Here is a 12,265-nt window from a genome sequence, read left to right on the forward strand (position 1 = left end):
GGGAGCGTAAAGGGGGTTGGAGTACTAAAGTTTGTAGGAAGACTCATGGGTGTGGTTTGTGGCGTTGTACTAGTGAAGGGTGGGAGAGCTTTTCTATGCATTTTTCTTCTGTTGTGGGTGATGGTACCCAAATCCTATTCTGGCATGATGGATGGGTTGGGGTTGATTCCATTAAAACCCTATAACCTGAGCTATATGTGATTTTGGTTGATAAGGAAGCTAGGAGGGGGATAATGTTAGATATTGGAACATGAGGTTTTATAGGGATTTTAAAGACTAGGAGCTTGCTCCATCTTTGTCTCTACTTGAATTTGTTCAAGCTCATCTTCCACAAGGAGTAGGCAGCGATTCTTTGTATTAGGGCCTTAATGGAAGTGGCAAATTTAATACTCATTCCTTTTATAATGAGTATCTTTTCTTGGAAGGGTATTTGGAAAGCAAAGGTTCTAAAAAGGGTGGCTTTTTTTTTTGTTTTTTTTTTTGTTTTGGTGTGGATAGCAACTCATGATCGCATCCTTACTTTGGATAATCTCATGCTAAGGGGTCGCTCTTTGGAAAATCACTGCTGCATGTTTCGATGCAATGGGAAATTTGTGAATCACCTCCTTCTTCACTGTCATGTAGCGCATTCTTTATGGGTTTTTATGCTCCAGGCTTTTGGTATTTAATGGGTCTTGCCTAGCTTTGTGGTAGAAGTATTATTTTGTTGGAGTCATTGGCTTGGGAAGTATAATACAGATATTTGCAGATTGTTTGATGTGGACTATTTGGACGGAACGAAACCGTCATTCCTTTGAAGATTCTGAGAAGTCTTTGGTTGAGTTAAAAGGCTTGTGTCAGCGTAGCCTTTTTAATTGGTCTTGGTGTCGGGGTTTTACAAATTGTTCTTTCTCTTCTACAGTTTTTCTCTTCTCTTAGTTTAGTTTCCTGATTATTGTTCTATATGTTTTTGGTTTTGCTGTTGTTCATCCTCATGAACAAATTGTATGTTTCTTTTTTTATTTTTTCATCAATAATAGTTCTCATATTAACTATCAAAAAAAAAAAAAAAAGTTTTAGGGTTTAGGGTATTAGATGTAGGGTTTATGGTTCAAGATTTAAGGATTTTGGGTTTAGGATTTAAGGTTTTGGGTCAAGAGTTTAGGGTTTTAGGCTTCAAGGTTTTAGATCCATAGACCTATGCATTCATTTGTCATCACTTTAGATAGATTATATTTTTTGTTCACATGTTCATGCACCTCACATGCCCATGCATTCATATATAATATGTTATTCTATGCTTTGGAAAAATTGCAATTTAGTTTCCTAACCATTGCCATGCAATCACATGCCTAGATATACATACTTTTTAATGTCATTTTCTAAAATAAATTGTTCACATACCAATGCATTTCACTTGTCATCTCATAGGGTAAACTATATGTGGTTACATGCTCACATATCCATGCATTCATTTGTCATCACGTAGGATAGATTATATTTTATGCTCACATGTTCGTGCACCTCACATGCCCATGCTTTCATATATCATATGTCCTCACTTGCTCATATGTTTGTGCATTTTACTTGTCATCCCTTAGGTTGATTGTACATGTTCACATGCTTCTAAAATTTTTCAAATGTCAAAATTTTAAGTCATCCATTTGTCAGCATTAAACCATTATATCCCTTTGTTGTCTCTTTGTACGTTTTTGCACGAGAAAAATGCATTGATGGGAAAAAGTGCAAATGAACTTGTTATGCTATGCTTTGGAATGAGGTTAGTTGTATTTAATTTAAGAATGCAATTTACTTTCCGAACCAATGCCACACAATCACATGCACAACTATACTCTTTAGTGTTATTTTCTAAGATAAATTGCTCAAATGCCCATGCATTTCACATGTTATCTCATTGGGTAGACTATATGTGGTCACATTCTCACATATCAATACATTCATTTGTCATCACTTAGGATAGATTATATTCAATGCTTGCATGTTCATGCACCTCACATGCCCATGCATTCATAAATCATATGTTCTCACTTGCCCCTATGTTTATGTATTCTACATGTCAACGCTTAGGTTGATTATACATGTTCACATAAAAAGGATTTCCTACCAGGATAATAAAATTTTCCAATGACATTCTTCTCACACTTTATAAACATTTAACCATTGTATCCCTTTGTAGTCTCTGTGTCTTTTTGTAGAGAAAAATACATTGAAGGGAAAAAATGCAAACCGAACTTTATGCTCTGCCTTGGTATTTCAATTGACTTGATTTAGAGTTCCATTCTTCCCCGGTGAGATGGCTGGAACCGCTACTGGTAATGTTTTTTCTTTTCACTTTTTTATTGAGAGTGAAATGTGATTTAGATTTGGGTATTGTGGGTGGATTGGTTTTGATAGAGGAATTTTGTTTTTTGTGTTGAGGCCATTTTTCTTTTCATTTGTAGTTGAGATTTTCTACTCCCCATAGAATTGTGGCTACCTAATTGAAGTTTTTCATCGAATTTGATTCTTGATTGACGTTTCTTGCTTTGAATGATGCTGGATTAATCTGGATAAACTATGGACTTTATTTTTTTCCTTTTCAATTAGTATGATTTCATCTTTTTATGTCTTTACTTGCTGCTACTTATTAATTTATATAAGAAGATGTAGTTTATGCCTTAACGGTTACGGATATCAATATAATTTTTATACATGGTTTTATGCCTAGCTTCAGGATGGCTCTTTGCTTTAGTAACTGTTACATCACTGGAACAAATAGTATAAGTACCACTTTGTCGTTACTTTGTGATTAGTTTTTTAATGCAATTACATAGATTAGCCTAGTGCTATTTTCAAGAGATGGATTTCTATTAAGAAGATTTTGTCACAACTTGTTCGTTGTTCTCAGCAACTCTCATTTCTCTTAATCAATTCTAAGCAACAAGTTTGATAATTTTTTAGGAAAAAAAAAGAAAGAAAAGAAGATGGAGGCATTTTCAAAACAATCTTGATAAATTTGTTGAAAAAAATGAGAAATTCAAATAAATAAAATAAAATAGGTACAGCTAAAAAATGATATTTTTCAAAATAAGATTGATAAATCGTTATATATATAAAAGACATTTTCAAAATTATCTTGATAAATTAAAAAAAAAAAAACAATAAGAGGGTATTTTCCAAAACAAGTTTTTTTTTCCAAAAAAAGAAAAGAAAAAGAAAGATAGACATTTCCAAAATAAGCTTGGCAAATTGTCAATCTTTTTTTGAAAGTTTTTCATTCTCCTTGTATATTTGTCATCATCTTTATACCATTTGGATTTAAACTAAATAGTGTTTTTGAGGTGACATACTTTAAATTTTAAATGACTTGGAACCACATTTGCTTTTAGGATTGTTATGCCTAACTCATCATGATGGAATTTAACGTCATTGATATATTTGCGTTATCCAAATGACCAAAATGTTTTCACTTGATTTTATGAGAACATCCTCAAATTGGTCTTCAATATTGCTTAAAGTCACCTTTCTTTCCTCAACTTTTCCTTTCCTAGTTGATCAAGCTAGAAGGGGGATATGGTAGTCTAGTTGATTGAGAGCCAAGTGAGGGATTTGAAGAGTTGAGATTTTGACTATTTAATGGATTTCATTCACTACTAGGAATTTAGGCCTTGGGATCATAATATGATTGATATGGTAAGTGACATTCAATTCTTTGGGTCAACTGCTTCACCTAAGCTAAAAAAGTATTTTGCTTGAATTTTTAACCAATAATAGGTGGCATTCATTGTTTTGAGTCCATACTCACACATTTCATCTCTTTGAATCATCTCCATTTAGTCATTTGAACCTCCACAATAAACTCTTTTCTCCAATGCCCACTATCCCTTGTTCACCTTGGGTGGGGCCTTCTAAATGTAGCATCTTTTAACTTAGTTTCTCACCACTTAAAAATCAAAAAGAAATATTAAAACAAAGAAGAATAAATAGAAGAAAATGCAAATATCTTTGAAACTAAATTTGGTGATCTTTCCTAATTCTCCTTTGAACTACGACAGACCTGATTCCATCTTGGATATGTAGGCAACCTATTAAAAAGTTTGCGCTTTTAGGGCTTTTTTGCTGGTTCAGATTGACTGAGATTGATTTATTATTCGGTGTTTTTGGTTCTGGATTTATAAAATTGGCGTTCTGTGGCAGAGGAAATTTGGGTTTTGGGGGCTTGATTGAGTGGAATTTTTGTCTTTGGATTGGCATTTGGTTCTCGAGAAAGTTTGGGAGTTTAGGGTTTTGTATTGGTTTTTTTTTAGGAGGGAATTGATGGCTTCGGCGGGTGAGGAAGAGTTGAAGTATGAGAGCAATCCAGAGGAAATGAAGCGATGCGGAGGAAAGAAGCGAGTGATGATGAGGAAACTGAAGAAGACGGGAGAGAGAAAACGAGGGTGAATCCGTGGGCTGTGATTCATTCCAATGAATCGGACGGTCAGGGTGGGGTTGTGGAGTATGATCATGATGAAGAAGAATTGGATGAAGAAGAGTTATTAGAGGAAGAGGAATTATGGAAGGGAAAGATGAAGGACTTGTTGAGGAAGAAGAGGAGGGGGCGTATGAGGAAAGAGGCAGCGGTGAAGGAGAGGCACATGTTGGGGTTGAGAATTCAGCAGTTGCTGTGGTGAATAAAAGCAAAGTGCATGGTGAGGAAAAGCGGGCAGCCAATGATTTGGCAGAGGGGCAAGTGGAGGGTTAGGATGGGTGGAGGATGAGTGGAGGATGAGGAGGAAGAGGTGGAGGAGAAGAAGGTGCCCACTGTCAAGGCTTTCTATATGCATGATGATCGATGTACAGACAATGCTGGTGGTCGACCCAGGTACCCGTTATTTATAATATGTGGAATTTGTTTAAAATGTAGCTATAATTTGCATTATCTTTAGAAGTTTAATGCTGCCAGATTTGTTGTGAGGTGAATTATGTGTAGATTAATTTTATGAATGAGGTGTAGTTTGAGGATTTTGAGTGCCACACTTTTCAGTAGTGCTAAACAACACCAATCGCAATTATAGCTTGTTTGTAGGACATGAACTTAATTCAGTTGTATATTTTGGGTGAGCTAGGCGCTCCCTTGTCCCTTTGGTGATGACTTTGTTTTTGAGGTGCTTCTTTGTGTTTACAGTGTACTTTAGTATAAAGTCCTTTTTTTCGTCAGCATTAGATTACGTGGGCATACTTCTGAAAATCCACTTAATCCACGCCCTACTTTCCTCCCCATTCTGCTGAATTTTAACCAATGGTGTTGGACAGATCAAAGTGAGACTCTACTCTACAGTTCTCATGCACTATTATTTTGTTTTTTATTGCAAAATTTTCTTGCTGCAACATTTGTTTTTGTTATTGTGGATTTAAAAGTTTCAATGCAATTCCCTCATAAGGATCTCTTCTTTGTTATATGTTTCTTTCCATTTCATATGGTTTATTATCTATTATTTCTTTGTATTGAAGTGTCCGTTTGGCACCACTATTTCTTAGGGGCAAACTCCTATTTTTGTTAAAAACACAAGACTATGTCTGTTCGTCTTAAAATTTTTGATGAAGTTGTGTTGTTAAAAAAAACGTTGAAAACCGTGTTTAGAATCTGCACATACCAAGCAGCTTTTTCAAAAATGCCAATTTTAAACCTCAACTCAAGTTTTTCCACAGCACTTTTGTAGGCTCTCAATACCCAAATTACCCTCAAGTTTTGGCTTGGTGACCAAAATATTAGACAAAAACCCTCCCCTTACTCACACTTATCTCATCTGTTCTTTCACATCACTGCTGCCCTCATAGTTGCTCATCTATCACACATACTGTCAAATCTCAAGTATTAATATTCTTTTTTTTTTCTCTCTCCTTTTCATTTAATACCAAATTTATCCAAGTATTTGGTGATAGAAAAAAAAACGCTTTTTATTTTTTATTTTTATGAAGTGAACCAAGGCAGGGCCTTTGGACCCACCCCTAGGGATTAAATTGCGGATACATGACCCCACTTGCAAGAATTGTGTGTCAAGTAATCCAGAGAAACTCCTAGTGGGGATCAAACCAAGAATGTTTGAGACTTTAGTTCATCCCAAGTCTGCAACCACTAGACTTCACCCTAACGGGTTGACAAAAAACAACACTTTTTAACAATTTTTGTGGGAGTCCAAAGATCGTAAGTGGGGCATGACAAGTTTGAAGAGATGAATTTGCAGGAAAAGCATTATGACAAGGTGATGGTTTTAGAAATGTGCAATCTGTGTGATGATTATAGTTTTAACTGTTCCCTCTCTTTCTCTCTCTCTCACCTGCCTTTCTGATGCATAAACATTATTATAACTAGCCTTTAACCCGCACAATGCACGGGGTATTCCTAACAAAGCAACTTCTATTATAGAGGCTCTAGTACACGGTGGGGATTTCGTCCAAAATGATCCACGCTCAAAAGCTGGACACGTCATTTAAAATGTTAACACCACACTTAACTGGAGTTCAACGCACTTAACTGGGGTTTAACTCAACCGGACAAAAAAAACTCAAGTCAAACTCTTAACTCTCACCAGCCGTTCAAACTCTCTCTCTCAAATTTCAAAGTTCAAACTCTCTCAACCTCCACTTCTAGCATACTCAACTCAAACCCATCAGCAAAAACAAAGAAAAAACCTTAGCTCACCAGAGATCCCAACACCCATACACGCATCCTTTTTAGACCCAAATCAGAGAGAGAGTAAGGGTTGGGGTTTGGAGAGAATCGGGTGTAGAGAGAGACATTGATGCTTTTTAGACCCAAATCAGAGAAGGTTAGGGTTTGGGTTTGGAGAAAATCGGGAAAGAGAGAAGTTGATGATCTTTCAGGTTTGATCTATGGAGGGAAATGAGATTGAGAGACAAAGAAAGAGATTTTGGTCAAAGGAGAGAAGAAGCCACCATCTGAGGTGGTGGTTGCGATGAGCCAACCTTGCCGATTTGGTTCAGACCCAAATCAGCGAAGGTTTGGGTTTGGGTTTGGGGAAAATCGAGAAAGAGAGAAGTTGATGCTCAATCTCCATGGCTACCGCTAGCAGCCACCGTGTTCCGCTCCACCAATTCCGGCCGTGGTTCCGGTAAAGTTCCTCTATCTCCCTCTTTGATTTTTCCTTTTAATTTTCTCAACAAAAAAAAAAAGATTTTTTAATTTTTAGTATTGTATTAGGATTTCGTTTTCTTTTGATAAAGAAATTGAATTCCCTGATGTACTTAGGAAAACAATAATGTGGAATTTGTGTTATTGGATACAGATTGTGTTCAAGTGAAAAGACAACAAAAATAACAAAATCTGTATGTATAAATGGTGGTTTACCTACTTGTTTTCCTTTTAAATAAACAAGCATATATCTTTTGTCATTTTTCACCATGAGAGGACTAAATCCCAAACTTTTGCGAAGTTTCGCTTTGCTGATTTAAAGTTGTTATATATTCATCATAATCTTTAAGTTGATGAATGTGTTTTACCATTGTCAAACTAATTCATGAATTTTTCTAATTCATGTTCCATGTTTTTCTTGATTAGCTATAAACTGAAAATTACTTCAAATAATGATTTTTTTAATTGCTTAATAGTGAGCGAGTATTTGCTCTAACAGACCTTTGAATTGAATTCCTCAAAAGTTAGGAATTTTTTTTTTTGGTCCAAATTGGAGTATTTCTTGATCTTTTTTTTTTTTTTTTTTCATGTGTATGACAGTATGATGAATTTAAGTGTTTATAGTCTAGCTGCTTATGTAGACTGTGAGCAGAGTAACATTAAGATTAAATATGCCTTTACAGGTATGGTTTTCTTTTTTGGAACTGTCATAAATACTGAATTGTTCATGGTTGATGCATTGTTTCTTTTTTATTCTACTTGTGATGGGTGCATTTTTCTTTTTAATGTCAATGTCAAGTTTGCCTTGTAAAAGTGCAATGTTGGCATGCTTTGACTTGAAATGCTACTATTTGCTAATCTTGGTCCCATATTCTGTTTAGGGTAAAAATTATGGACAATATGGACAAAGTGATGGGTGCATTGTTCTTTTTTCTTGCATATGATTAATGATGCCATATACAAACAATATTGAAAAACAAGTAACAATAATTTTGTGTATCATGGTGCAGGGCTTCGAGTAACAATTGATTGCAAGCCAGAAAATGGACACTTAAAGACAAGAGGGGTAGGGAAACTCGATGAAGAAGGAAAGTTCAAAGTGTCTATTCATCATAAGATTGTAAAAGATGGCAAATTGAATGAAGAATGTTATGCACAGCTTCACAGTGCATCAGCTGCACCATGCCCTGCACATAATGGCCTAGAGTCTTCAAAAGTAGTATTCAAGTCCAAAGCCAAAGGAAAATACATGTTTGGGTTGGTTGGTAAACTCAAGTTCTCCCCTGTGACATGCACTTCAGCTTTCTTGTGGCCTCATAATAAGTACCCACCACTAATTAAGAAGCAAGAGGTGGAATGTATAGTCAAGCAATAAGCACACCAATTGTAGAAGTTTCACGTTATTTTAATCGAAGTGTTTATTTTAATGGAATTTTTGTTATGGGATCAAAGTGTACATTTTAATAAAATTTGTTCATTTTTTTTATTAAATTCTCTTATTGCCTACTCTGTTGGATTGAATTTTGATTGTAAGGATTGTAAGGATTGAATTTTGATTGTAAGGATTGTGACAGGTGGAATGTGGATATTTACAGATATTTGTAAATAAGGATTGTGACAGTTGTGGGCTATTGATATTTGTAGATATTTTTAAGTAGGTGTAAGGGTGTGCTGCACAAGTGGTGCGGGTAAAGCTGCTGGGGTGTGTGTGTAGGTGTGACAACTGTGTGTGTAAGGGTGTGCACAGGTGGTGCGGGTAAAGCTGCTGTGTGTGTAAGGGTGTGTAGGGGACTCTGCGTGTGGGTGTGCACAGGTGGTGCGGGTATAGCTGCTGGGGTGTGCGTGTGTGCCTGCATGTGGGTGCGTGGGAGTATACAGTCTAGATAAATTGTACTGCTATTGTGGGTTGTTAGTTGGTTGGGCCAAGGTGTGTAGTTAGTTGGTTACGTGGAGTGCTTATAAGGAGAGGAAAAGGATTGTAAAACTCATGCAGATAAGGATTCTAAAACTCATGCAAAAGAAAAATTGACACACCAATTAATATGCATACAACTCAAAACTTGGCTTATTTATATAAGTTTTTTCCCCAAACAGCAACACTTATATATAAAAAAAACTCTTGCCTAGCATAACAATTATGCAGAAAAACATAATTATGCAGAATGTGCAATACCAGACCTATGCAGTAACAGTAATTATGAACTAACTAATTATGCTTAACTAATTATGCAGTAACAGTAACATTAATTATGTAGTAATAGTAATAGTAATTATGCAGTAACAGTAACAATAATTATGCAGAAATTAATACCTTGCAGAGATACATCAGACATGCAGATTAAGTATTCTTTCCAAATAATAAAAAATCTAAACATTTGAATGTGACTAAGTTTTGGACCATCAAAACTCTAGTCCTAAACTAGGAAAATTACTAAACAAGAGCACTTAATCTCAACATGTGTCATAGATTATAAAACATGATCCTAAACTAGAAAAATGGCTTGACTTTATGAATCATCGGATTCCATCCACTTGTAATACTTTCTTGAGTCAAGGGACCTCCACATGCAACACTTCCTTGAGTCAAGAGACCTCCTGCACCATTAATTTTGTCGTTGGAGCCTACAACACTTGATGTACTCTTTAAATGTGATGCTAATGCAACACTTGCTGATGAGGCTCCCTGATGTGCTGCAGAACTTGTAGAAACCGACTACAAAAAATCCAATTACACATTACACATATCACAAGCTTAGCATTAAAATTATCAAATCATGCATCTAAACTATTATTAATATCAAAATAAAATATATAATTGTAAATATCTTTACCATTAAAAGTTGTGTAAAACTAGTAATATTTCCAGAAGATATATCCTCAGTTTTCTTTTGTGCCATGATGTCATGTGCATATATTTCCTGTAAAAATTGTACTAGTTTAGCAACAATAATAGTATACTATATTAATGTGTAAAAATAAAATAGAATGGTGAAAATAAGGATAATTGAAGATTACCTCCTGCACTTCTCTTTTCTTTGTTTGCTTCTTTGATGTGCCTTCCTTTGGTTTCCTCATCTTTTCTATCCATGATTCCGTCCTACGCTTTTTATTACGATAAACCTCTCTTTTCTTTATCCCTTTTGGTACAATCGTAATCGAAGCACATAATTGATCTTCTTTGTCTGCAAAATCGGTAGAAGGCCTAATGATGTCTTCTTGTACATTAGCTTTGCAATTCCTAAGGTCACAAAGTTTTTCTTTTTTCAAATCTGCAATTGCTAACCTTAGAATATTATGGCCTTCTTTAGTTTCACATGCCTCATTCACCAATTGAATATATTTTGGACATAAATCTTGATACCAATCTACATATTCCAGTTGAGTATCCAGCTTAATGTTATGTGTTGTGCAATTTTTTCCGCTTCGATCTTTTGCATCTCTTCTCCACCTCTTCATGATATATCTATTAGGAATCAACTTGATATCCAATACATCAAGAACTTTCAAACCATGCCTACATAAAATACCAAATGACTCAAACTTTCTGCAACTACAAGATAGAGTCTCATCTAATGGATTCCACATGACCTCATATTTTCCATTTTGATTGAAAACTCCAACCACATAACTATGTGTTTGACTCACATTGCGTTCTAGGATGGAAAGTGCCACTACCTCTTCAACTTCTGTCTGAAATAAATCAAACAACTTAGGCGTGTACACTGTTGCTACTTGGTTAAGCATAGGAGAGCTTTTGAGCTTTAATCTTGGAAATTTCTGTCTAGAGTTGTATTCTACTTCTAACTCCTTATTTTGCTTTTGATTGACAATTGTTTCAAAATGAGTGAAACACTCTACTATATTAAGATCAGTACGCAAGCAATCCTTCAAGTCAGCATTGAAACTCTCACTAAGCTTGGTTGTCTTCATTCCTGCAGTGAAAGTTCTCTTAATATATGCTTAGGCCCATTTTTCCTTCAATTTAAATAGATCAATTAGCCATTTATTTTCACGATCATCGTACTTATCTGGCATTTCATTCCAAGCTATAAGAAACTCATCTTCACCGTCATACTTATAGATACATGCTAAGAAATCAGCGTTAAATTGAGGCTCAGTTTTTAGTAAATGACTCAAGTGTTTCTTAGCATTCTGCCACATATGCCAACTACACAATGCATGATATGTCTTAGGCATGACTACTTTTATTGCAGCTGACATTGCTGCATCTTGATCTGTGAAAATAGTGATTGGCTTCTTTTCAGACATTGCTTCTAAGAATGTCTCAAATAACCATACAAAAGATTCAATCGTTTCATCATATAAAAGTGCTCCTCCAAATACAACAGTTTCTCTATGGTGATTGAGACCCAAAAATACTCCAAGTGGCCTTGCATCTCTATTTGTGCTATACGTTGTATCAAACATTATTACATCACCGAAGTGGCTATAGTCAATGATCATTCTTGCATCGGCCCAAAAGATATTAGTAATCAACTCTTCACAGTCCAATTGAGTAGCGAAATAATATGAAGGATTTTTCTTAAGCTGACAACTGAAATATCTTCCCAAGCTAGCAGCTGCCCCATGCTCCATGTCTCTCTGTCGCTTAGTGCGTAAGTAGTTTTTATGATCTTGCTTGGTAAAACCAAGATTATCATATCCACCAACTTGCTTACTAAGAAGCTCATAAGATTGCTTTAATCTTAATCCCGATTCATGTGCCAAATCAATTTCAATAGCATGAGTTGCAGCCACTTTCAGTTGTGATGGCATCATGTGCATAGTTGATGGAAGGTGGAGATAGTGGTTATGCTCAGCTATGAATTCACTCTTCACATATTTTTTACTATCTCGATTAAGTACAATAACCAAACGTGTTTCACAACCACATCTTGTTTCTGCTCGTAAATTCTTTACATTCTGATCTCTCTTGTTTTTGCCTCGAACTCCCTCCTTCACGCACACAAATCTCCTTGAAGTAACCCCTCCAGTCTTTTTACATTTATTTACATACTCTTTTCTAATACTAAAACCAGCCTTTCTACCATATTCATTATAAAAACCATATGCAATCTCATCCGCTTCAAACTCCATCCCTTTAAATGTGGTAGATTCCATGGGCACATTAGAAGGAACATGTATTCCCAT

The 12,265-nt window shown here is 35.5% G+C and overlaps 1 protein-coding gene and 1 long non-coding RNA gene across 2 annotated transcripts in view; one reads left to right on the top strand and one right to left on the bottom strand.

Moving 5' to 3' along the window:
• Nucleotides 1-2,471, top strand: part of LOC142636521 (uncharacterized) — a 32,320-nt gene extending 29,849 nt beyond the window's left edge. Inside the window, exon 4 of the long non-coding RNA XR_012844353.1 lies at nucleotides 2,196-2,471. This is a non-coding gene — a long non-coding RNA (uncharacterized LOC142636521). The remainder of the gene's footprint in view (nucleotides 1-2,195) is intronic.
• An 8,603-nt stretch (nucleotides 2,472-11,074) lies between these two features.
• Nucleotides 11,075-12,265, bottom strand: LOC142634931 (protein FAR1-RELATED SEQUENCE 5-like). Its single transcript, XM_075809164.1, has one exon. The coding sequence runs from the start codon at nucleotides 12,263-12,265 to the stop codon at nucleotides 11,075-11,077; it is 1,191 nt and encodes a 396-aa protein (XP_075665279.1).

This window comes from Castanea sativa, chromosome 5 (genome assembly GCF_040712315.1).
Source record: "Castanea sativa cultivar Marrone di Chiusa Pesio chromosome 5, ASM4071231v1".
NCBI lineage: Eukaryota > Viridiplantae > Streptophyta > Magnoliopsida > Fagales > Fagaceae > Castanea > Castanea sativa.

Bases quoted from the DNA above. Each gene is read 5' to 3' on its own strand.
- LOC142634931 (XM_075809164.1), bottom strand. From the start codon at position 12,265: ATGGGAATACATGTTCCTTCTAATGTGCCCATGGAATCTACCACATTT.